General features: G+C 35.9%; 7 protein-coding genes across 7 annotated transcripts; 1 reads left to right on the plus strand and 6 right to left on the minus strand.

Moving 5' to 3' along the window:
- Window positions 1-3,384: 3,384 nt before the first annotated feature.
- Window positions 3,385-4,793, plus strand: LOC122600387 (serine carboxypeptidase-like 50). Its single transcript, XM_043773097.1, has one exon. The coding sequence runs from the start codon at window positions 3,396-3,398 to the stop codon at window positions 4,710-4,712; it is 1,317 nt and encodes a 438-aa protein (XP_043629032.1). The 5' UTR covers window positions 3,385-3,395; the 3' UTR covers window positions 4,713-4,793.
- Window positions 4,794-5,089: 296 nt separating this feature from the next.
- On the minus strand, window positions 5,090-6,607 carry LOC122600388 (1-aminocyclopropane-1-carboxylate oxidase homolog 1-like). The gene is made up of 3 exons (XM_043773098.1): window positions 6,017-6,607; window positions 5,587-5,908; window positions 5,090-5,485 (listed from the first exon to the last, which is right to left on the minus strand). The coding sequence occupies exons 1-3, from the start codon at window positions 6,553-6,555 to the stop codon at window positions 5,234-5,236; spliced, it is 1,113 nt and encodes a 370-aa protein (XP_043629033.1). The 5' UTR covers window positions 6,556-6,607; the 3' UTR covers window positions 5,090-5,233.
- Window positions 6,608-9,846: 3,239 nt separating this feature from the next.
- LOC122602270 (1-aminocyclopropane-1-carboxylate oxidase homolog 1-like) lies at window positions 9,847-11,091 on the minus strand. Its single transcript, XM_043774980.1, has 2 exons — window positions 10,276-11,091; window positions 9,847-10,092 (listed from the first exon to the last, which is right to left on the minus strand). The coding sequence occupies exons 1-2, from the start codon at window positions 11,089-11,091 to the stop codon at window positions 9,847-9,849; spliced, it is 1,062 nt and encodes a 353-aa protein (XP_043630915.1).
- A 1,540-nt stretch (window positions 11,092-12,631) lies between these two features.
- Window positions 12,632-14,468, minus strand: LOC122602096 (1-aminocyclopropane-1-carboxylate oxidase homolog 1-like). The gene is made up of 3 exons (XM_043774826.1): window positions 13,881-14,468; window positions 12,968-13,289; window positions 12,632-12,883 (listed from the first exon to the last, which is right to left on the minus strand). Exons 1-3 carry the CDS (start codon window positions 14,408-14,410, stop codon window positions 12,632-12,634), a joined length of 1,104 nt encoding a protein of 367 aa, XP_043630761.1. The 5' UTR covers window positions 14,411-14,468.
- Window positions 14,469-16,086: 1,618 nt separating this feature from the next.
- Window positions 16,087-17,752, minus strand: LOC122601876 (1-aminocyclopropane-1-carboxylate oxidase homolog 1-like). The gene is made up of 2 exons (XM_043774611.1): window positions 16,925-17,752; window positions 16,087-16,359 (listed from the first exon to the last, which is right to left on the minus strand). The coding sequence occupies exons 1-2, from the start codon at window positions 17,750-17,752 to the stop codon at window positions 16,105-16,107; spliced, it is 1,083 nt and encodes a 360-aa protein (XP_043630546.1). The 3' UTR covers window positions 16,087-16,104.
- Window positions 17,753-18,236: 484 nt separating this feature from the next.
- LOC122599540 (1-aminocyclopropane-1-carboxylate oxidase homolog 1-like) lies at window positions 18,237-19,600 on the minus strand. The gene is made up of 2 exons (XM_043772066.1): window positions 18,696-19,600; window positions 18,237-18,616 (listed from the first exon to the last, which is right to left on the minus strand). Exons 1-2 carry the CDS (start codon window positions 19,521-19,523, stop codon window positions 18,362-18,364), a joined length of 1,083 nt encoding a protein of 360 aa, XP_043628001.1. The 5' UTR covers window positions 19,524-19,600; the 3' UTR covers window positions 18,237-18,361.
- Window positions 19,601-20,486: 886 nt separating this feature from the next.
- LOC122599695 lies at window positions 20,487-23,819 on the minus strand. The gene is made up of 5 exons (XM_043772246.1): window positions 23,575-23,819; window positions 21,743-21,857; window positions 21,557-21,646; window positions 21,369-21,467; window positions 20,487-20,787 (listed from the first exon to the last, which is right to left on the minus strand). The coding sequence occupies exons 1-5, from the start codon at window positions 23,640-23,642 to the stop codon at window positions 20,683-20,685; spliced, it is 477 nt and encodes a 158-aa protein (XP_043628181.1). The 5' UTR covers window positions 23,643-23,819; the 3' UTR covers window positions 20,487-20,682.
- Between the last annotated feature and the right edge of the window lie 701 nt (window positions 23,820-24,520).

Consider the following 24,520-nt stretch of genomic DNA (forward strand, 5'->3'; position numbering starts at 1 on the left):
ATACGTTTCTGGCACGACTTACATAATAAATAATGCGCGATAAACACATACAATCGTGTAACCAAGCAAAACAACTAAGCATCTAACGTCACGTTTCATATCATAACAAGTGAATCAACCGACAACCGTTTAATAACGAGTACACTTTCCACCCCAAATAATATAAACGTAGGGGCTACGAAACTCACCTTGGCCTTGTGTTGTCGAGTCTTAAATTGATTTATAAATATCTAATCGAACCAAGAATGTCCAATCATCAATGATCACAACCTATCAATACATGCACACGTTTTTATATAACAAGTGCTTACTTGACATCCTTAAAATGATTTATAGTTTAAACGACTCTTAGGTCTTATGACCCTCTCGATACGGGTCGAGTAATAAGTATTTAACGAGTTACTAATGCTCATGACTTATTGTTAAGCTTATATGACTTGCATTTTTAATGTAAGTATACTCGATTTTATATATATAGCTTTACGACATCCTTTCTTTTGTAATTAAATAGCCAGGGCCTACTAAACAATCCAACTGGACCGCATGAGAGTTAAAAATAACGGCCCATAAAGAAAAGAGGGAGCTGGCCCAGTCAGAGAATAGAATCAGGGGAAAGGTCACCGAATATATATATGCTTATTATATATGAAATACTTTCTTCCTGCACAACAAGTCAACAACATCGGTTTAGGGTTTTCCCATGGCCACTACTCATCAGAAGGCGACACAACAGGAACAAGGAGGACCTCACACGAGTCAGGACTCAAGCATGGGAGGAGGGAAGTGTTATTCAAAAATCTGAAAAAGAGAAGATTACACACCACCGTAAGCTACGGTGGTGGCTGGCGTACATTACGGTGACAGGAAACAAAGGAGCGTAAGTTACGGTGCTAGGAGGCGTAGGCTACGGTGGGTTGCAGGCTGGGCGTAAGCTACGGTGGGGAGTTGGCGTAACTTACGGTCAAGTGGAAAAAGGGGTTTTGGCGTCTGGTTCGGCGTAAACAGAGGATGGGGAGCGTAAGGTGGAAATGAAGGATGCAGGACGGAGTAACCTACGCCCAATGGGCGTAAGGTACGGTAGTACAGAACTGGGGACGATCTGGGCAGCCAAGAACAAGAACAACTGCAGTTGACCTTTTAGTCAACTTTGACTTTCGTGCAAAAACCCTAAAATTAGAGCTAGAGGATCGATTTGGAATGGAATTGGACGCGTTTTTGTGTGTTGTTGGTCGACTTAAACATGCATGCAAACAACCCATTTCCAGTTCGACACCAATTTGTGATTTTTGGTTATTTAATGGGTTTTAACTCAATTAATTAACTAGAAACCCTAATTTCGGTTCTAGGTGTTTTTAACCCGAATTTCGTACCTATGCTGATTGTATTATGTTAATGACATGATTTTAAAGATAAACCATACTAAAAATCCGACCTCTTTCAACAATAAATCAAGAAACCCGACTTTTGACCCATATTACCCATTTAAACCCTAATTTCGACCCATATTCAATTTTACTTGGAAAAATGATTCAATAATGGTTTTATATAATTAAAAACCTGATTATAAACATTAAATGATAGTGTTGAGATGAATTTGACTTACCAAACTTCCACAAGAAGCTCAAACCCGATTTTAAGCTATAACTCAAGATTCCTTGCACCTTTGACCTCAAATTCTTGGTATGATGATTAGATAATGATATTAACTATTATTCTAGTATTAAATTAGCTTGAAACACAATAAATGAAGCAATGATTTAGAGAGAGATAGGTGTAAGCATTTAGTGAGAAAGAGAAAGGGGTTAGAGGATGAATTAAATGAGTGGAAGTGTAAGAATAAGGTTGGGTGGAGTTTGGATAGGGTTGGGTCAATGGTGGTGATTCATGGGTCATGGGTCGACCCATGGATCACCCAATCACATTTCTAGTTATCATATAAATCGTTTCACGTTCTAACCCGACCAATACGTTTACATAGCCTTGTTTAACATGAAAGCACGTCTTAAATTCATATTTAGATGAATTAATTATTTAAACTATGAAGACAATTAGTCATTCAACACGTTTAGTTCAATGGTTCAAGAATCAAATAATCATATTAAATCACGTTTAATAAAAGTAAAACGGGTCAAATTTTTTACAAATGTTACATATTTATAGTACATGTACTTTTTATAGTACATGTGTAACATGTGTAACTTAACTTACACACTTCTTCTTCCTTCTTTCTTCCAACTCCGAGCACCACCATGATCATCTCCGACCACCACCGTGATACTCCGGCGATGGCGACCATCTCCGGCAAAACTTACACATGTGTAAGTACAACTTACACATGTGTAAGTTAACTTTCCGGCGAGAATCAGGTTCGTTTTCGGGTGGATACGGTACGGGCCAGAAACCCTCATCCGTTCTAAGCTGACCGTCAAGGGACGCATATGGGAATCGTATGAATTTGATGGGTGGCGATCCAAGAGATGGTGACGGTTTGCTACGGTACGGGCGAAGCCCTTGATGCCGGCGTCGGCGCCGTGGTTGGGGTGGTCGGAGATGATGGTGGCTGGTGGTGGTTATCTCGCGAAGGAAAAACCTAGAAATTTTAGACCCTAAAATGCTAAAAAAAAGTTGTACTTACACATGTGTAAGTTAGTTACACATGTGTAACTCTCGTCGGAGATGGTCGCCGTCGCCGGAGGATCATGGTGGTGGTCGGAGATGATCATGGTGGTGGTGGTGGTGGTCGGAGATGGAAGGAAGAAGAAAGAAAAAAGAGGAAATACCTTGTACTTTTTGTACTTTTTTAAACCCTTGTACTAAAAATAACTTTCCTATATATATATATATATATATATTTGTAATTGTACCTTAATAAAAATCTAAACAAAAATACATACAGATATTCATTGAACATATATAATTCTTCATCTTCATCTGGATCATCATCGTCTTCGTTTAAAAGGGTGGTCATTTTCACCACGCTTGGCTTGATGGGTACTGGATAGCATATCATAGTTTATGTTTTTAATTAATGGCGTTGAAAAGAATGTGATTGTTTTGTGATGGAGGTTTTGATTTATAAAGAAAGGCCTGATATTGTACTCCATAAAAACTATGGCTCCATTTCTCCGTCCCATTTTAGTTGTCATGTTGACTAACTTTGACCGTAAATAACTTTGTTGGAGCCATTTTAGTTGTCATGTTGACTAACTTTGACCGTAAATAACTTTGTTGGAGGGGAGTAGATAATTGCGCGTACAAATGGACGTCGCGATCGGCGGCTCGATCCCGTAGTTAGTTTAAAACTTGAAATTATGACGAGTTTGAGTTGGTGATGACCAATTAAACATTACAAAATGACAAATCGATCACAATACAAGTCACACATCTCTTGTAACATGAAGTCAACACCATTCACTATCTTCCTCATTCTCACCGTCCTCTTCCACCACAATCCACCGTCCTCCGCCACTAAACTCCCTAAACAATCACTCCCCACAAAATCCGGCTACCTCACCGTCAACTCTACCACTAAGTCCGCCATCTTTTACACCTTCTATGAATCCCAAAACCCCAACAAAACCTCTCTTTCTCAAACCCCACTTGTCATTTGGCTACAAGGAGGACCAGGTTGCTCTTCCATGACTGGAAACTTTTACGAACTCGGCCCGTGGCGAGTTACGCGTTCAGGGAAGCACAACATTACATTAAAAGCCAACCCAGGTTCTTGGAACAGGATATTTGGGCTTCTGTTTCTTGATAGCCCAATTGGGACAGGTTTTAGTATCGCTTCGAGCCCAAATGAAATCCCAACAGACCAACATGGTGTTGCAAAACATCTTTTTAGTGCTATAAGAAAGTTTGTTGCTTTAGACCCGTTGTTTCGGTCACGTCCTGTTTATATTACTGGTGAAAGTTATGCTGGTAAATACGTACCAGCTATTGGGTACTATATTTTGAAAAGAAACCGGTTTTTGCCCAAGTTGAAACGGGTTAATTTATATGGGTTAGCCATTGGAAATGGGCTGACCGACCCGGTGATTCAAGTGAGCACTCATGCTTCGCATAATTATAACCTTGGGTTGCTTAATGAAAAACAAAAAACAGAAATGGAGAAGCTGCAAGATGAGGCTATTAAGTTAGCAAATTCGGGTAATTGGAGTGAAGCTACTTATGCAAGATACAATGTGTTGAATTATTGGCAAAATGCGACGGATTTAGCTACTTTGTATGATTTCAGGAGGCAGACGCCGTATCATTCTGATTGGGTGGAAGAGTATTTGAAGGATCCTGAAGTTAAAAAGGCATTGGGAGTGAACGAAACAATGGTTTTTGAGCGGTGTAGTGATGTGGTTAAGGCTGCGTTACATGCAGATGTGATGAAAAGTGTTAGATATATGGTGGAGTATGTTGTCAAGGAGACTAAGGTGTTGTTGTATCAAGGGCAGTGTGATTTGAGAGACGGGGTTGTGTCTGTCGAATCTTGGGTTAGGAAGATGAATTGGGACGGGATTGATAAGTTTTTGGACGCTGAAAGGAAGGTATGGAAAGTGAATGGTTTGCTTGCAGGGTATGTGCAAAAACACGATAAGTTGAGCCATGTTGTGGTGTTAGGGGCAGGGCATTATGTGCCTACTGATCAAGGTGTAAATTCACAAGCCATGATTGAGGATTGGGTTCTTGATCAGGGCTTATTTGCTAAAAAGCGTGCTTAAGATCCACCCGAAGTGGTACATGTTTGATTTTGCTGTTGTTAAAGTCCTTGTACGCTTTGGAATAAGACTCAGGACATGAAATTTCCGCGCTTAACCTCTTTTATGCAATCAAGCATTACTTATTCATAAATAATTACAAGCTTAATCCTCTAAAACTATGGCGCCCTAGCATAATTGCACATGGAGCCTGATCTCAAAATAAATATGTAGCTCGCAAAAGATAATTTTTTGTAATTAGTATTACAGTACTAGTTACTAGTTAGCAAGCAAGAAAAATCGGCAACCTGAGATACAGACGGTCAAATATAAAGATTATAAACAGGACAGTACTACATATGCACTTATGCACTAGTGAAGTATTTTGTTTAAGGCCTTGATGTTGGAAGTTAATTGTATATATATAGTATATATAACCACCAAAACAACTTGGTAAAGTGCGTGAATATAGAATTACATTACCATGTCTTTAGACATAAAAATCTTAGCATCAATCTCGAATTAATGGTAGAAATCTACACAAATCATATCATGAAATGATTTAGAGCAGAAGTACCATCAAGCCCCTTCCTAAAGAAGTGTTCTAAATATTCTTTCACCGTTGTGCCTCTATATTTGGCTGGATTATCTTCCGAAAGCAATTCCTTAATCGGTTCAAACACCTTTGAGGTTTGAACCATGCCCGTGGTAAAGAAAGAAGCCACTGATATTCTCGGGCCAACCTTGTTTGCCACCACTTTGTGTTGTGAACTCACAAACTTGTCATTTGTAATCAGCTGTAAAAGTTACATGGACCTCAACATTATATATAGTGTGATGGATATGCCAGCAAAACGACATCGAAATATTTAAAAATGAGAGGGACTGAAAGAAATACCTGCAGGAGATCTCCGGCGTTCACTACTAAAGCTCCAGGGATAGGGGGAACATCAATCCACTGGTCTTGATAAAATACCTTGAGACCACCAATATGATCCTGTAAAAGAATCGTGATGAAATCGTTGTCGTTATGGCTAGTGGTGCCTATTGCTAACTCAGGTTGTGGGCAAGAAGGATAGTAATGACCAAGAACAGCAAGCCCTTCCGCACAACCCATGTCTAATAGGTGATTAGGATCGAGCCCAAGAGCCTCCGCTATCAATTCCAATAAACAGATCCCCATTTTCATCACTTGCTTTGAGTACTCTAGTAAAATATCTCTGTGCAACGTAAGTAGTTGGATATTCAATTTAACAAAACTATAACAAAATTTTTGTAGTATATATTATCCATGTTTTTAAATTCTCAGGGTATATATAATTAAAAACCTGCAAGGAGGAGGCAACTCGTTCGGATGAGGAGGGACAGGAGCCATGGTGCAGTAGAAAGTGTCTCGCCAATTCGTGACCGGGGCAGAGTACAAGTCGAAATTGCTGTTGTAGACCAGCCTACGTTTCAAATCCCTCGTGTACCACTCTTTCTTCACCTCACTATCTTGCTCAAAAAACCTTAAAACACCTTCCTTCATTCCCTCCAAAACACTCTCCGGGATTCCATGATTCACGATCTGAAAGAATCCCCAGCTCTCCAATGCATCCTTCACTTTCTCGATCACCTGCTTCCGCCTTATCGGGTCTTCATCATCGATTCCTTTCAAGTCGATAGTTGGAAGAGTTGGTGCTGAATGTTGTTCGGATGAGTAGTTGAGGTTTTCGGGTGTAGGTAAGTGGAATATGCGAGGGACCTCCGTGAACCCGGCATCGACAAGTCCTTTGACACCGGTTTTGGTTTCGTCGAATGCTGTTAGTTCAGCATTACGATCGTAATCTGGTTGGATCGTTGAAGAAGACTTACTATCGAGACCCATATCTTTTTTTCAGTTTTGTTTGGCAACTATACAAACACGTATGTATTAATTGTATTTGTATATGTTCACCTCTAATTTATAGGACTGTCGGCTCCATATATTGTTTAGCCAATAGTTTTCATTTTACCCCCTGAAGATTTGTAAATATATAGATTTCTCTCTCGACGGACCATTTTAATTTTACTAAATAAAATCTGCTAAAAGTATAATAAGGCTTAATGACTTAATGATTTATTTCCAAAAAAGATTAATCTGTTTATGGGTGGATGATCGCTCGTACCTGTATGTTTTATTCGAATTTTCAATGGTGTTATATAAGGAGTATCGATCGATCTATATTCAAAATGTCTCGAAATGTAAGCTATAAAAAAGTTCAAGAATGATGAAAAATATATTTTCAAATGATTGTAATATGTATTGAAACTTTAGGTGGCAAAAAAAATTCCAAAATTATGAAAAGGTTTAAAGTTAAATATATGTTCATTATTTGTTAAATATCTAATTACATCGAAACAAGTTTATAGTTTAATAGTACTTGAAAAATATAATGGTTGTTTTTTAATTGGAGGAAGCCCAAAACATTGGCCAGAGTGCACTTGAAGCATATATACATGTTAAAATATACAACGCGAACTCTTTCTTTTAATTTTTGAACGGTATACGAACGGCTGGAATTGGTGTGTCTACTGTCTACCCTGAACAACACGAACTTAACTTGTTATACTTTTGATCATTCTTACACACTTAATAGTAAATTATGGTTGGAGTATAAAAAACGAGAATCAAAGAATTTACCCCTAGAGGGATGTTGCAGTACAACATATAAAAGTTTAGTGACTCAACGTGAAGATTAAAATTACATTTCCCCATAGTGTAAATTTAAATATCGACATGTTTTGAACCAACTAAAGACAATATTTTTTTGAAAAAATAAATGACATAAAATGAACAATTTATTGATGTATATTTGAGGTTTTTGATGTTTAGAATAGAAATTTTGATTCTAATAGGGAGTGATGGACATGTCCTCACTGTGAATTATATTGGAATTGTAATGGTTTTGTGATATAAATAAAATAAAGGTATTATCTTTTTCTCTTTTTTAAAAATAAATTAAAATAATGAACAATTTACACTTTCATATTTTGATCCCAGCTTTGATGTTACGGTTCCTTTACAAGGTATGAAAGAGCCCAAACAACGACAAGAGTTTTAGACAATGAACTTTTGCAATTCGCTTTAGTTACAAATCTGATTGAATGGTCACCGTGGTTTGACACTAGCTTGGCTTCATCTGTCTTCCCTAAGTATGAAAAATTACAATAATAGTTTAAATAGCCAAAATTGCACACTCCTAAATCTTAATCCCTAAAATAAATGGTTTTTAGAAGACCATTTTATGTTATGTCAGATGGGTTGCAGGTAAGAACAAAATATAGTCTTTACTAAATGGATCTTTTGTGGGACTAGTCTATGAAAAAATTTACAAAATTAAAGAGAAACAATTTCTTTGTGAAACTAATTCTATTATAGAATTTGCAAAATTAAAACACTCTGGCTTTGAAACTTTGATGATTAAATATTGTTAGGAGTCGAGCTTGGATGGCTAGTGAAAGAGGATCCGAGTTTGGGATCTTTATTTTTAAATATACTAAAAACTTAATAACTTATTGACCACCTTTCAATTTTATCGATGTCATCATTTATCTACAATATATCAAACTTTATTTAATTAATATATCAAACCGAGGAGATATGTTTCATTGAGATTCAAATTTGAATAACTACAATATCAAACCCATTATCTACTTGATTAATATCTTTAATTACCTATAAACTTAACATTAAAAAATATACAGTATATATCACCATTATCTACTTCGATTAATTTCTTTATATACCTATAAACTTAATATAAAAAATATATATCATTCTGTTGAAAACAAATATAAACATGTTGGTTTGGTTGTTTTTATCTAACTTTTATATTTCTGGTGAGAATTTCTTAGTCAACAGAAAGAAATAAAAAAATAAAAATTCTCCTTGATTTATTTTTCTACTTCTATTCAAACAAAACACAGGTGAATTTGGAGTTTGAGTTTGAGTTTGATTTAAATAAGGGAACTTTTTTTGCTCTATTCATTCGAGTAAAAGAAAACACAATACTTTGGGTTTTCATGAAAAAAATTCGACTTTTGAATTTTGATATTCAAAATCTAGCAATTTTTTTTGTTTGTTGGATGTGCAATTTGATATTTATTTCAACCTGTCCCTTAAACTTGCAAAGGTATATTTTTTATGTTTATTCTTCTTAATCAGATAGATATATATATATTATTAACTTTTATATTCCGTGGATATACAAGGGCTAAAATCTAGTAATGAACTATAAGATAATACGAAAATTAAACTCCATATAAATCTTAAATCTAGTTAACCTTTCTTTTCAACTTTAGTTAAAAAAAATTTTTTGTACTTTGTTATATATAAATTTAAGACAAACGCAAACAACAATTTTAGACTATAATTACAAAAACTAAAGAAAAATATATAATCTGAAAAGTACATACCAATTCATCAAGATCTTCAAGATAAACTAATATGGTCTTATTTTTTATTGTCGAAGAAAAAGTCAAACCTTAGATGTCACTGTTAGGGCTCAAATCTGATACTTATTTTTTTAATACATGCCCAAAGTCACACACATTAGGTACTTCAATAAATGGAACCAAATTTTTTAGAAAAATAGAAAGATCATATGCATGCATTGTAGGAGTGTGGGACTTTCAACTTTCAGCATACTATCCATCTTGGATGTCACTGTTAGGGCTCAAATCATTAACATCTAACACTTCATTCTAAAAATGATATAACGTAATACAGTATGTATAAAATATAGATAAACGAATCAATGTATCTTTACTTATTTTTCTCTTTGAATAGCATTGTATACATACTCCTTTTATTATACAATTTGAAAATAAGCATAGAGTAATTTAAAAACAATACAGTGGAACAAATATCATAGGACGGAGATTCCCTTAAGTAGAAAATAACTTGAGGGGTCAAGTTAGAAAAATCGTAGCTTTTAGATTATAATCAAGGGACAAGATTCAAAAATGATCATTGAATCTTAGTCTTTGATTTTAATCCAGGAGTCAAAGTTTCCCGAACTTAAGTTAAGCTAGGGGAATAACTTGAGAAAATCTCTATCCAATATGATAATAGCACGCACCCAATCACAACAAATTAATCGGAGGTAGGTAACACGTAGTGCAGGCAGGGCATACATTAAAGCTTCAGACGTTGCAAACGAGGGATATTATCAAGTGCCTTGTTTAAGGTGTAATTAAAGTAGTCTCGAATGGTAGTTCCCCTGTACCTCGGTGGGTTGTCACTTGAAACAAACTCCTCAAGAGGTCCGTACGCCCTAGATGACGACAAGCTTCTGAAGAAACAAACCACAGACACCCTCGGCTCTTTCCCATTTGCAACCACTCTGTGCTCCACGCTCTTCAGTTTATCATTTGATATCAACTGATGACGATGAATATGCAAAATATATATAAAACTAATTAAAATAACAATAACAATATAAGCAGGGTATGAGGATATTTAAAAGTACTTATTACTGTATATATTAGTATAATACAACATGAATAAACAAAATCAGTATCTGTATTTATTTACAGATACTGATGAAATGAAAATAACACTTGCCTGTAATAAATCTCCAACGTTGACTACAAGCGAACCAGGAACCGGAGGAACATCAACCCATTGATCTTGATGAAGTATTTGGAGCCCTCCAATTTCATCCTGTAGAAGCACAGTCAGAAAACTAGCATCTGTATGTTTAGGCGTACCAACGGTTAGATCTGGTTGTGGACAAGCCGGATAATAATGGCCAAGGAACCGAAAGCCCTTGTCACAGTCAATATTTCCTAGATAATCAGGGTCCAGCCCTAAGGCCTCGGAGACCAATCGAAATAATACCACGCCTAGTTTCTTCACGTCATTCGAGTACTCGATTAGTATGTCCCTACAAACCTCTGGCAATTCTTCATAGGGCGGAGGGGTAGGAGCCATAATCGAAGCAATACTGTCTCTCCAACCCGCAGCAGGGGAGAAAAACAGATCAAAATTGCTATCATACATCAGCGCTTTAGACTCATCTCTTGAGTAGAACTTTTTCTTCACCTCCGCATCTTGCTCATGGAACCTACGGACACCATTAAGCATTTCGTCCATCACATTCATCGGTATCCCATGATTCGTTACATAAAATATTCCTACGTCTTCTGAAGCTGTACGGATCTTCTCAACTGTTGATGATCTGTTGGTAGAACTTAAATCTATCGTTGGAACTATTTCCAAACAGCTGAAGGAGTTGTTGTGAAAGGTTTCTGGTGGATGGATAAAGATCCGAGGGATTTCTCGGATTCCTGCATCCACCAGGCCTTTCACACCAGCTTTCGTTTCGTCGAAAGCTTTTAGTTCGGCTAGTCGGTCTTCTGGTGAAAGAATGGAAGCCATTGTTGTTGTTTTTTCTAGCTTAGTTATCTGTATGTAAACTGATCGAATTGAAATTGATAACTTGCTGTAATTCGCATGCCCGTCCACTGATTATAATATAGATGGATGGCGAACATGTTCATCTGGTTGTTGATATAGTATAATATTAGCGTTTATGTGATGCGCATGAAGTTTTCTAAACCAAAAAAGAGTAAATTAATGATCATGTAATTAGTTAAGTATATAATTAGATGGTCAAGATGCAAAATTGGTTACCGTGATTAATATAATACTCCGTAATACAGTATATAATTATCGTGTATGTGATTGAGTAGCAGGTGTATCAAGTTTTTTAATTAGCAAAACAACCAATGATACGTTATATAAGGTGTGAATCACACAAGATTGACGAGAGGTCTAGTATACATTTTCTTAACCGTGTACGCGTTAGAGAGTCTCCTTACCATTAAACCATTTGGTGATGGTTATTGATTATATGTTAATACGGAGTAGTTCGTAATCAGGCCTTTCTTCACGTACACTTTTTAATTTATGCCTTCCTGGGTAAACTCAATGGTTCGTTATCCACTTACCATTGGCCTGTCATCCGATGAATGACGAATCTACACCATCAGGTGTGACTCATTGTTGGCTAGCCATTTTTTTTTGAACATTCAAAAACTGATTCATTAGAAAGACTAGCGAGTAGCTAGTATAAAAACGTACAGGGATAGCAAAGACAGGTACAACATATTAGAAATTGAAACTACACCATCTCGGCCAATCTATTTGTATTTTTGTTGATCTATTTGTTATCCAGGAGAAGCTTGTATCTTTGATTTCTTTGACAGCATAGTGAATTGAGGGGTTTCTACCGGAGAAAATGTACTCATTGCGGCATTTCCATATAGTCCAACAGTAAGCCAGGATGACTAACTTAACCATGTTGCTCTTTGTAGAGCTGTAGTGGAGTTGCTTGTGCAGTTCAAAAAGTTCCTTGAAGTTGGAGGGGTTGTTGAGGTGTAATTTAGCCATTTAATGACTTGTGAGTATGAGAAGGTAGGGCGTGTGTGTGTTTCCTCCCTTCGTACAAACATTTATTTAATGGATAATAATTGGTCCAAGACTAATGGTTGGTTAGTAATGCATTAGGATGTTTAAAAGAATTAAAGGATGAGTGGTTGGTTAGTGATTGAATGAGGTTTTTAGATGTGATAGTACTGATCGATACGAACTAGTTATTGATGAATGGGGCACTGTGATGGTTCTAATGTAAATATGTAATAACAAGCAGCGCCGGGTTTCGCTTCCCCTAAGGTAGCCTTCACGTATTGAGGCTTCTTGTGGAAACAAAGGCAAGGCTCCGTCCCAAAGGCGAAGATTATCACCGGTCTTCAAAAGCACAAAGGTTAAGTCTTCGTTACGAAGACCAGTATATTATCACTTTACACCTACTTCACATTTTACACAGCCAACACTTTCATAATACAATATTTAGTATGTTCACGGAAAAGGAGTTACTGGCATAAAGCCAAAATTCTCGAAATGTTTCTTAACATATTTAAATCTTGAAATGCAGCAGTGCAGAAGTGCCATCCAGTCCCTTTGAGACGAAATAGTTCCCATACTCCTCAACTGTTGTGCTTCTATATTTTGCTGGATTCTCTTCAGATATCAACTCTTTGATTGGTTCATACACATTCAATGATTGAAGCTTACCCGTTGTAAAGAATGATGCCACCGATACTCTTGGACCAACTTTGTTTGCCAATACTTTGTGTTGTGCACTCACAAATTTGTCATTCGAAATTAACTGAAATTTTCCATAAGCAAACTATTATTACTAGTATATTCTACTTTTAACTTATTTAGCTAAGAAAGAAAATTAATAAATTGCCTGTAGAAGATCTCCAGCATTCACTACAAGAACTTGTGGGTTAGGAGGAACATCGATCCAATGGTTCTGATGAAAGACTTGAAGGCCGCCAACATGGTCTTGCAGAAGAACCGTGATGAAGTTATTATCGGTATGTTTGTAGGTCCCTATTGCTAACTCAGGTTGGGGGCACGAAGGATAGTAATGGCCAAGGATGGCAAGTCCTTCTGCACACCCAATCTCGACAAGATGATTCGGGCTAAGCCCAAGAGCCTCGGATATCAACTCAAATAGACAAACACCCAAGTTCATCACTTCTTTTGAGTACTTGATCAAAATATCTCTACAAGAAAATCCATTTTATATGTCTTTTAGTTGCTATTTGAACAGAGTAATAACAGAGTTATATCCTCATAATTAAACATCTTTTACACCAGATATTGACTTTTTTGTTAATTATCAAACTATCTACTATAAAACCATCAACAAGTGTTCAAGCTACTTAACAACTGATTCGCTCCATGTTTCATCCCTTTGTAAGTTCTAAAATCATGTTAGACTCACGAAAATGATGTAAAACTAACCAAGAATTTCTGTTAAGTGTATTATTCCACCAGATAAAAGGGCTTTACCTGCACATGATCACTGCTTATATATACGATAGCGAATCGGGTGTGTAAGCTTATTTAGGGCGCTAACGGAGATAAGAGAACTCAATTTGACCGTCATATGTTATACTTGAGCCCATTCTATAACTTGATAAGTTTTCAGGCTCAGAATTTACTTCGGCGATCAGAATCTTTTTTGTCCATCATAAATTAACTTTGTGAAATCATAAATAAGATTCAAAATAGTGCACAGAAATTCGATTCACTACACAGTTTACAGCTCATTTTTTGTAATAGCATATTTAGAGAAATAAATGGAAGTAAACCTGCACGGAGAAGGAAGTTGATGTGGTTGAGGTGGATTAGGAGCCATGAGACAGTAGAAAGTGTCCCTCCAGTTAGTAACAGGTGCAACATACAAATCAAAGTTGCTATTATACACCAACTTATGTTTCCCGCTGCTATCCCTTGTGTAACACTGCTTCAATACCTCACTGTCCTGTTCAAAGAACCCTCGAACACCCTTTTTCATTTCTTCCAAAATACTATCATGGATTCCATGATTCACTATCTGAAAGAATCCCCAGCTCTCCAATGCATCCTTCACTTTGTCAATCACCTCCTTTCGTCTAATAGGATCTTTGTTGATTCCATCCAGGTCTATAGTTGGAAGACTTAGTTCTTGAGATGGTTTTTTGCCAGAGTTTTGATCTTCGGATGAAGGTAGGATAAATATACAAGGGACGGTAGTGATTCCAGAATCAACAAGTCCTTTGACACCGGTTTTGGTTTCATCGAATGATCTCAACTCAGATTTCCGATCATAGTTCTGCTGGTCCTCCATATTGATCATCATTTCTGTAGAAGAGAAAGTTAACAAATATTAGTGGAGTTTAAGTGGCTTGAGCACTAATAGGTACAGACAAAGTTAATTATACAATATTACAATTAATCATACCCCACTGATTATGACAAAACTTTTTTTTTATTTGTATAAGTAGACTACCAAGGTATATGCACAATAAGGTTACTGTGTTTTGATGATTTTTGGCAATATATGTTAATAAGTAGCGGTTGTCAGGTTGTGGTGGTGTGTACTAGGGTTGTAAATGAGCTTAGCCGAGCTCAAGCTCATTCATATTCAGCGAACTCAAGCTTGGCTGATTTTGATACTTATTTGTCCGCATATTACAAAGCTAATAGATTAGCTAATCATAGTTATTTGTTACATAAGAGAGATAAAGGGAAAATCCTATGACCCAACCCCTGGCCCATTTTTATATTTGACCCATTACCCAAACCCACCCATCCATTTTGCCACCTCTAGTTTAAGAACTTAAGGTTTAAGAGGATACTCAATATTATCATTTTCAGGTAGTTGCTTAGAATAAACTATATGAAGACTGAGTACTATCTGTCATTTCCAAAAAAAATGATGGTTTAGGCTAAGATCTGTAGTGTCAAAACAGTCCATTTTATTAGTTTGCCGAATTTCAGTACATTGTGTGTGTGTGCTGGGGTGTTAATTTCATTCAGATCCACTATACAATTTTATGTAATACTTTTGTCATGATGTATGCTAACTTATCCACTACTCAAATGACTATTTATTCCTAGTCAAAGTAAGCATTTTGTTCTACATACTTGGTCAATATTTGCTTATTTTAGTGGTTTCCCAACCTAAACTTATGCTTCTTATAGTCCTACGTGGATCGTAAATTCTTAATTACCTGATAGTTTTGTTAAATTTCTTGAAGAGATATCTTTATAGAATACTTTGAGCAAGTGATAAAACTGGGAAACCGTGTTTTATAGATGATATTGGAAGCTCTTGGACTCGATGTTAATCACCTTTTGGCCATTGGGGTGGGCCGAAGGGATTGTTTTCATTGCCCATTACTACCCTGCCTGCCCACAACCCGAGTTAGCAATATGCAACTTGCCACTCGGACACTGGTTTCATCACAGTTCTATGTCTTTTCCATGTATTATCATAACATGTTTGGTAAAGTAGCTGGAGGTAAAACTTATGAATGCAAAATGATGTTAAAGAACAAATTAAGGTCCCATAAGCTCCTATAAGCTGTCTCCCAAACATAAGTCTTAGAAGACCAGAAAGTCTAGAAACAGCTACATGAATATCCGTTAGACTATTTACATTAAAGTTATGATTGTAGAAAGAAACTCTGTGTTTCTTTCTACAATCATAACCATTTACAAAAGTCTAAGTAGTGTAGATAACTATGACAATCTCATTGTCACTTCAACTAATCGTGTTGTTCTTCATACCGTGATGTTTACTTCACCTTGGTTTGTCCACAATTTTCTTGTAAAGCATAGCCTTCACATACTGATCTCATATTATAAAGTCAAGCGTAGCCTTCACATACACCAGATAAATCTCATGTAAAGCATAGCCTTCACAATTTTCAATACAATACAATGAACACTTCCATACAGCAATCCCTTTATTTAGAATACATTATACATACAGACATACAATATTTATGACAAATATTATACATTGGAACAACCAAAAGAAGTGATATATTACAGCTTCAAATGTGCTAAACGATTATTCACGCAATCAAGGCTATTTGAGAAGGAATTCTTAACATAGTCATGAATAGTGGTTTCTCTATACCTTGGCGGGTTTTCATCGGAAACCAACTCCTTAATTGGTCTATACAATCTTGTTGACGGCATTAGGGAGGTACTAAAGAAACAGGCTACCGATACCCTAGGCCCTTTCTCATTTGCTACAACTCTATGTTCCACACTCTTCAATCTGTCATTTGCTATCATCTGAAAGTGTGTTTGGGATTGCTTATCAAAACTGGTTACATCGGGAGACTATTTATTGTAAAACAAGTATTAAAGTAAAACAAATAGGATAAACTCTTGACCATTGGATCATAATAAAACTGATTCACGAAGATTTATAGAGCACAAGTATATACACTGATGTACGATTATTTTCGTGATGTACAACGATTTTCAATAAAGAGAAAAGCATTGTTTTATTTGAGTTACTTTAAGACTACTCGTTTTATTTAAACCATAACCTATGTATCAATGTAGCAATGAATTATAAGTTGTTGTCAAGGTGTTTGGATAGCTTATTTGATTCTTTCTAAGTGAAATAGATTGTTTCAAATGAATATACGAAATCCTTAAAAATATTAGACTTCAACATCAACATACATGGAGTGTTATATATATGTTACTCCCTCTGGCTAATCACTATTATCCCCAGATAAGAATCACACAGTTTAAGAAAATGGTAATCTGTACATTGTGTCACCAGTAATATCAGATATCTATCTAAACGATTTTTTTATTGGTTATATATCGGGACATAGAAACTTGCCTGTAGTAAATCTCCAATGTTGATGACAAGCGCGCCACGAGTGGGAGGAACATCAATCCATTGATTTTGATGAAGTATTTGAAGGCCTCCAATATCATCTTGTAGAAGCACAGTTAAGAATTCAAAGTCAGAATGTTTGCTTGCACCCATAGCTAGCTCTGGCTGTGGACAAGCAGGATAATAATGTCCTACAAATGTCAGCCCCTTGTCACAATCCATATCTATAAGGTGATCAGGTTTTAACCCCAAGGCCTCGGATATCAAACGAAACAATACTCCGCCTAGTTTCATCACATGATCCGAGTACTCGATTTGTATGTCTCTACAGACCTCTGGCAATTCTTCTGGAAGTGGAGGTGATGGTGCCATGAATGAAAAGAATGTGTCTCTCCAGTCTGTGGCTGGGTTACCATATAGATTCAGATTACTGTTATACACTACTTTTTTCGAATGATCTCTAGTGTAAAATGGTTTCTTCACCTCCACGTGTTGTTCATGAAATCTACGGACGCCTTGAAGAGTCTCGTCCGTTACACTCACGGGGATTCCGTGATTAATAACTTGAAAGAATCCTAGATTTTGGGACGCTACACGGATCATCTCAACCGTTGATGCTCGGTCAGGTGATGCTAGGTCTATGACTGGAATCTTGAAAGGCATGTTGGTTTTGGGGATGGTTTCGGGTGAATGGATGAAGATGCGAGGGATTTCTTTAATCCCTGCATCGACTAGGCCCTTGACACCGGTTTTTGTTTGGTCAAACGCTTTGAGTTCGGTTGCTCGATCGTAGGGTGTGATCATCGACGGTGTGGTTTCTGTAGAAGCCATTTTTGTGTATGATAAATCAATCGTTTGGGTGAAATGCTGGTAGAGATCGATTCATTACCTGACCATTATATTTCCACATCGTTTTCATTATCATAGTCAACCAAGGACAGATGAAGAAAAGATTCTTTTAAAACCAATATTCATCAAATTGTACTCAATTTTTTAAAAAGGCCTAAAAGAATATTCTTCAACAAATGAATCGGGCCCAAAGTAGAGGCCCAAAAGCAGAGCTAACAAAATGAAGCCGGCTCCCTTTCTTTTGTTTTGCTACCAAACAGCCATGAGCCATCAACCTTATATTGCTTCCCGCAGCAGTGGCGATTAAAATGGAAGCAACCTAAAAGGGGTAAACATAGGCATTGAAAAATCCTTATTTCGGTGTGATTCTCATAAGAATTTTGGCTTTGTTGATTAGATTTGATGTACTAGATATTCCACAAGTTTAACTAACTAAGCTTCAACCATTTATACATACAAGCCTAAATAAGTTTAATACTGAAACTCCAACATATACTATTACATCAAATGAAACTTTCAATGCAAGAAAGGTATGCATAGTACAGATAACATTAGTTCCATATTAATAAATTCATAAAGTGTAAATTAGTATTATAACTTCAAATGAAGAAGACGATGATCACCAGCATCAAGCCCCTTTGAGAAGGAATATTGTATGTAATCATGAACCGTGGTTTCTCTGTACCGCGGTGGGTTGTCATCAGAAACCAACTCCTTGATTGGCCCATACAACCTCGTAGATGGCATTCGTGAGGTGCTAAAGAAACACACCGCAGACACCCTTGGCCCTTTTTCATTCGCCACAACTCTATGCTCCACACTCTTCAATTTGTCATTTGACATCATCTGCAAGAGTCCCTAATGTTAGTATATATATTGAATGTTATTATTATATAAATAAAATAAAATAAAATAAAAACCTTGCCTGTAGTAGATCACCAATGTTGATGACAAGAGCGCCAGGAGTTGGAGGAACATCAATCCATTGATTTTCATGAAGTATTTGAAGGCCTCCAATTTCATCTTGTAAAAGCACAGTTATGAATTCAAAGTCAGTGTGTTTGGTGGCACCCATAGCTAGCTCTGGGTTCGGGCAAGCAGGGTAACAATGACCCACAAATGTAAGCCCTTTGTCACAATCCATGTCTATAAGGTGATCAGGTTTTAACCCCAAGGCCTCGGATATCAAACGAAACAATACTCCACCTAGTTTCATCACTTGATTCGAGTACTCGATTTGTATGTCTCTACAAACCTCTGGCAATTCTTCTGGTGGTGGGGGAGATGGTGCCATGAATGCAAAGAAGCTGTCTCTCCAGTCTGCAGCCGCGGAACTATAAAGGTCGAAATTACTATTATACCCTACGGTTGCCAAAGGATCTCTAGTGTAGAACTTTTTCTTCACCTCAACATCTTGTTCATGAAACCTTTGGACGCCTTGAAGAACCTCGTCCATCACACTCACGGGGATTCCGTGATTAACAATTTGAAAAAATCCAAGATTTTGAGACGCTACACGGATCATCTCAACCGTTGATGCTCGGTCAGGGGATGCAAGGTCTATGACTGGAATCTTGAAAGGTTTGGAGGTTTTGGGAATGGTTGCTGGTGGATGGATGAAGATACGAGGGATTTCTTTGATTCCTGCATCTACTAGGCCCTTGACGCCGGTTTTTGTGTCGTCGAACGCTTTGAGTTCCGCTGCTCGATCGTAGGGTGAGGTCATTGAAGGTGTGGTTAGAGTGGAAGCCATCTTTGTGATGATGAATGGATGATTGTATGCTAAGATTCTTTCTACAAATGGGAATTAATAGTCAACTAAAGATATGACCGTCTGCTGCTACCCACACATTATTATAGCCATCATTGACTTCATTATATGATGGACTAATCATTTCATATACTTCAAAATCTTGCAACATTATTACCATTGACCAGCATAAATTGTGCAATGTAATTCGATAAACCTATTTTATAACATTTTTATTTTCAACAATAACGAGTGCTTTTTGATGATATATTTTTTTTAAACGTTCGTTTTTGGTCATGTTCACCCCATATGTACGTGGTCTCTACACCCACCGGGCAAGATGTCATCACGGTAGTTCACAAGAAAAACCCCCGGATAGATCGTCAAATGACACGACATCTACGATATTGAATGCCATTTTGGGTAAAACCTGCGTCCCCTTAGATCCGAACCCTGGTTGCCCAAAGAACAAACCTTTATTGGGGGTCTGGGACATGTTTTAGTATATATAAAGATAGGTATGTATATATATTTAAGAATTAGTAGTTAGAAGTTATACAGGTTTGCCTATCATGATTTAATGGCAAGTATGAGAATTTGCAGGGTAAATAATCCATCTGGATCTGTATAGCATCTTCACACATTTATATAAAATTCTTGATTCTTATTTGTTTGCAAAATTTGAAGACAGAACATTGTACTTGGAAAATTGTAAAAGGGATCGCTACATTTAATTATGATTATGTAAAGAAATCAAGCAATTACATTATCATGATGACTGATGAGTGTGTAAATATGAGTATTTTGTTTAATCACGCACAACAATACATTGTATCAATCAGAGTAACTAAGGAAAAGAGAAATAATTGTATTGGTGTTTGTTGGTTGTAAACTTTGTTAGGAAAAGTTTGTTTGTAACCATAGCATTACTCAAATAAATAACAGCGTCAGTAACTCAGAGCAATCTAAATTAATGAGAAATCATTTAGATAAAATCCCAACTGAAAGAATGTTTTGCATAATTCTAAAGTAAGAATTAAACCTTAACAAATGACATACAAGACGTTGCATCAAATGGAAAATGTTCAACAAAACAAAAAAAAAAAAATAGAAAATCATGATGCACCTATCATCTGAATGCAACCTTACAACACCGCATCTCTTAGGTGGTCTTGGTTTTAGGAGCCTTCTTTGTGGTTGAGGATCTTCTTGGGATAGAGTTCTTCAACCCAATAAAGAATAGGAGTCCCCCTAACAATGCCAAACTCTACAAAACCCGACCAACAATAAGTAAATAGTTAATAATTGGTCGTTTATTAACTAATTCAGATAGCTTTATGATGGAATCATGGAATTTATTATTAACAAATTCAGGGTCCAACACTACTAGAGGTGGCAAATGTGCATACTGGGTACCAGTGGAAACAGTTCGATTTGATTTAGGTATGGACTGGGTTGGCCCATGTTCTGTCCAGACGACTAATATAATTTCAGAAGCAATATATGCAATCATTTAGGAACAGAGGAAGTATTATGCATGTAAAAGTACACTTTAGACCACTTTCAACTGGTTCCAAGTTCCAACCCGTTTGACCTGGGTCCTTAAATCTAGGTTCTCGTTTACGCATTTGACCCATTGCCAGATGAAACAAAAAACAAATTTCCTATTAATAAAACTTGAATGGGTTGACATAAACACTTGTATTTGAAAATTTACCACCAATATAAAACTTGCTTTCTAAGTGTGTCCACTTTCAGATAAGGGCACCAAATGAACCTCACAAATAAAAGTATGCAGTCAAACAAATTAACGGGGTCATACTAAGGAAAGGATCTGCTTTTTCTAACCTGTGTAAATTTGATAAAGAGTTGAAGAAATTCCTTTTTCTCAATGTCATAGTTGTAGAAATCGTATAAGATGGGAGTAGCAATCAACTGGTGCAAAATCTACAAAAGGGTGTGAAAGAAACAGAGTTAAACATCGGAGTTTGAAAGAAATGAGAGGAACCATTATTTTGAAATTAGGAGTCGCTAACCAAGAGAGTAGCACCAATGGTACTGCCAAATACGAAAAGGAAGCTTCCAAGGGCTTTCAAGGCTATCGCTCCAGCAATCAAGAATTTGATCTGTATTCATGATAACACCATTAATAATCATCAACACAATGTTTTACAGGTCAACTAGTATATGACTCGAGTAAAACAATATGAAATCAATTATACCTCAAACTCTGGCACTTGGAAGCCAGTATGTGTTGTGATATGCTTTGAAAGCACATTGTACTTGGGTGTAAGAGCTTTTGCTGCAGATCCGCCATCAACTCCGAAATCGTTAAATCTAAATACAAAGAAAAATATCAAATGACTCATTAGAAAACTTCTGATAGATGATTACCAATTATCTAACAAGCAACGGATCCTTAAAATACAAATAGAAATAGTAACATCTTAATCTATATATATAAGAAATCCAATACTTATAAACGTAACTAACGAATAAGAATATAAAATCTCATGTTTCATCAAATTAAGAATTCGTATACATTAGAGTACTTTATAAGTAAACAAAATTTTCAAAAGTAGTTATTAGTCGTTTAGATATTTATATATGGTTACTATACTCTATACATTGTTCGTGCGTCCACAAGAGACTATAAGTTTAGGAAAATGCATAAAAAAAATTGTACCTATCCATATCAAAAGCACACCCCTTGAATTTTGTGGTAACTGTACAACTATTTAATGCAGCTTCACGAAAACCCTTAGCACTTCGTTTAGCAAAACCCATGAGTTTATAGAAAAGAAACCTTTTTCATCCAAATTTTAAAGAACTCAAAAGAAAATCATCATTATCCAAAAATCTTTTAGGAATATATAAACAACTTTCATTCCAAATTAGTCAAACAAATTATTTTATAATACATTATATATAATGGAGGAAGCCCTTTTTTAAATCTCAAATTACAACTTTGAACTATCTAAATTACCCATATTCTTTATTCACTAATTTAAACATCTCTACCTAATAGACCTATAATACCCTTAAATCTCAACCACTCATTTTTTCTCTCTCCTCAAATATCAACCACTCATTTTTTCTCTCTCCTCGTAAATCATTTTATTCTTCTAATACATTCAAAATCTATTATCTCAAAAACCGTATATCGATAAATTATTAAAAAATTATATGGGTGTTCTTAAAATTTCATCTTCTCTCATTAAAGATGTCATTCGATATACTTTCGACGAATTTTTAAATTTGCGGGAAGAGCCCATACGGCTAAGGCATTTGGCTATCACACTCTATCATCCGCACCATCTCACCGCCGCATTGCGCGGGCACTATGCTCGTATTTTATAATACATTATAACACATTTAGTTCCCTCCATTTTTTCAACTAAGCTGTTGATAACCCCAAAATACTCCTCTTTTTTAAACACTATATTAAAGATCACTTGAAACACCTAAAACCATCTACTTAAAATACCTATAATATCCTTATAATTTACAACATTTATAACTTTTAAATAACTACACTACTATTTTAAATCAATTACTTTTACATTAATAACCACACCGCTACCGCCACCACCACCCGTCTCTCTCGCCGCTGAGGCTACAACGCCGAATCGTGCGGGAATATGACTAGTTTTATATAATAAATATAATTAAGACAAATATGTTAAAATAAACATGTTAAAATCAACTAATTCTATTTTTATGGGATGAACTGCTAGTATTTAGCTTCCAAATTTTTGTAACAATTTTTTTTAAAAAAATAAAAACTATCAAACCTAAAAATTTCTTAAATTATTTATGAAAAAAATACTGCCTTAAAATCCTACCAAACCACAGGTCGAGCTACAATTAAATAAATAAACATTACACAATATATCATGAGCATTATAAATTTATAATTACCACACTGAATTTAATACACACACATCCAGATCCGAAAATACAAACATATCAATCTATATCTATATGACTATATGTATACATATATTGAATTTTGAAAAAAATAAAGAGAGATGGATCTGGAGAAAGAGCTTACTCTTGCCAAGCAGAGAGAGCGAAGACGGAGACGAAAAGTACACGGCCGACGAAAGATAAGAACGCCATTTTTGATTTAATTTAATTTAAAAACCAATACTACTCTCTCTCTCTCTCTCTCTCTCTAGAATTAGTACAAAGAGCTACTGAAGATATTATTATGTAGTCGATAGATTTAGAGAGAGAGATAGTGAGAGAGAGAAACCGAGGCGACTCCCGTGGAGACGATATATAGGGGAGTAATAAAGATTGACAGATTGTTTTTTGTTTTTTAAAATTTTGGTCACGATTTAGAATGATAAAGTTATTTTTTTGGTCCTTGATGTTCTACACATTCCAGGATTTTGAATTTAGGTTTGCGCCTCTAGTCTATGGTAGTATAATTTAAAACAAAATGATAAATCGACATAACAAATTAACATAATAATCGACCTAAAACTATGATGATTACACTTCACATAATCAAAAAGAAACTTAGAAAAGAAATTGACCGGTTGATTTGTTAGTTGATTTAACTTAATATTCAAGATTTTTCATAAAAGAAAAAAAACCAATTTGTTATCCATAACTCTATAGATACAGGTAACAAGTTATGCTATATATAAAAATAATATTATTTAACATTTTCGATGGTATAAAAAACTATGAATGACAAACTTAAAAAAAATTTGTAGATGTAAACATGTTTGTACTAATATATAACAAGTAGTAACATCTTAGATCGGTTGTTAAAAGGACATCCTCATGCAACAGGTCTTGTTTCAAGCTTTTTGGTGTGGACATAAGAATTCCTTATATGAGGTTTGCCTTGGGTATAATTGGTTCAAGTCTAAAGGGACAGAATTTATCCGTCATGACTTCGGACGGATTAGTAGATGATTCCCCCCCCCCCTCCGGGTCGGGTATTTGAAATAGGTCATTCTACTTCGAATGGGCTCTCTAACGAG

The sequence above is a fragment of the Erigeron canadensis genome, chromosome 5 (assembly GCF_010389155.1).
Source record: "Erigeron canadensis isolate Cc75 chromosome 5, C_canadensis_v1, whole genome shotgun sequence".
Lineage (NCBI taxonomy): Eukaryota > Viridiplantae > Streptophyta > Magnoliopsida > Asterales > Asteraceae > Erigeron > Erigeron canadensis.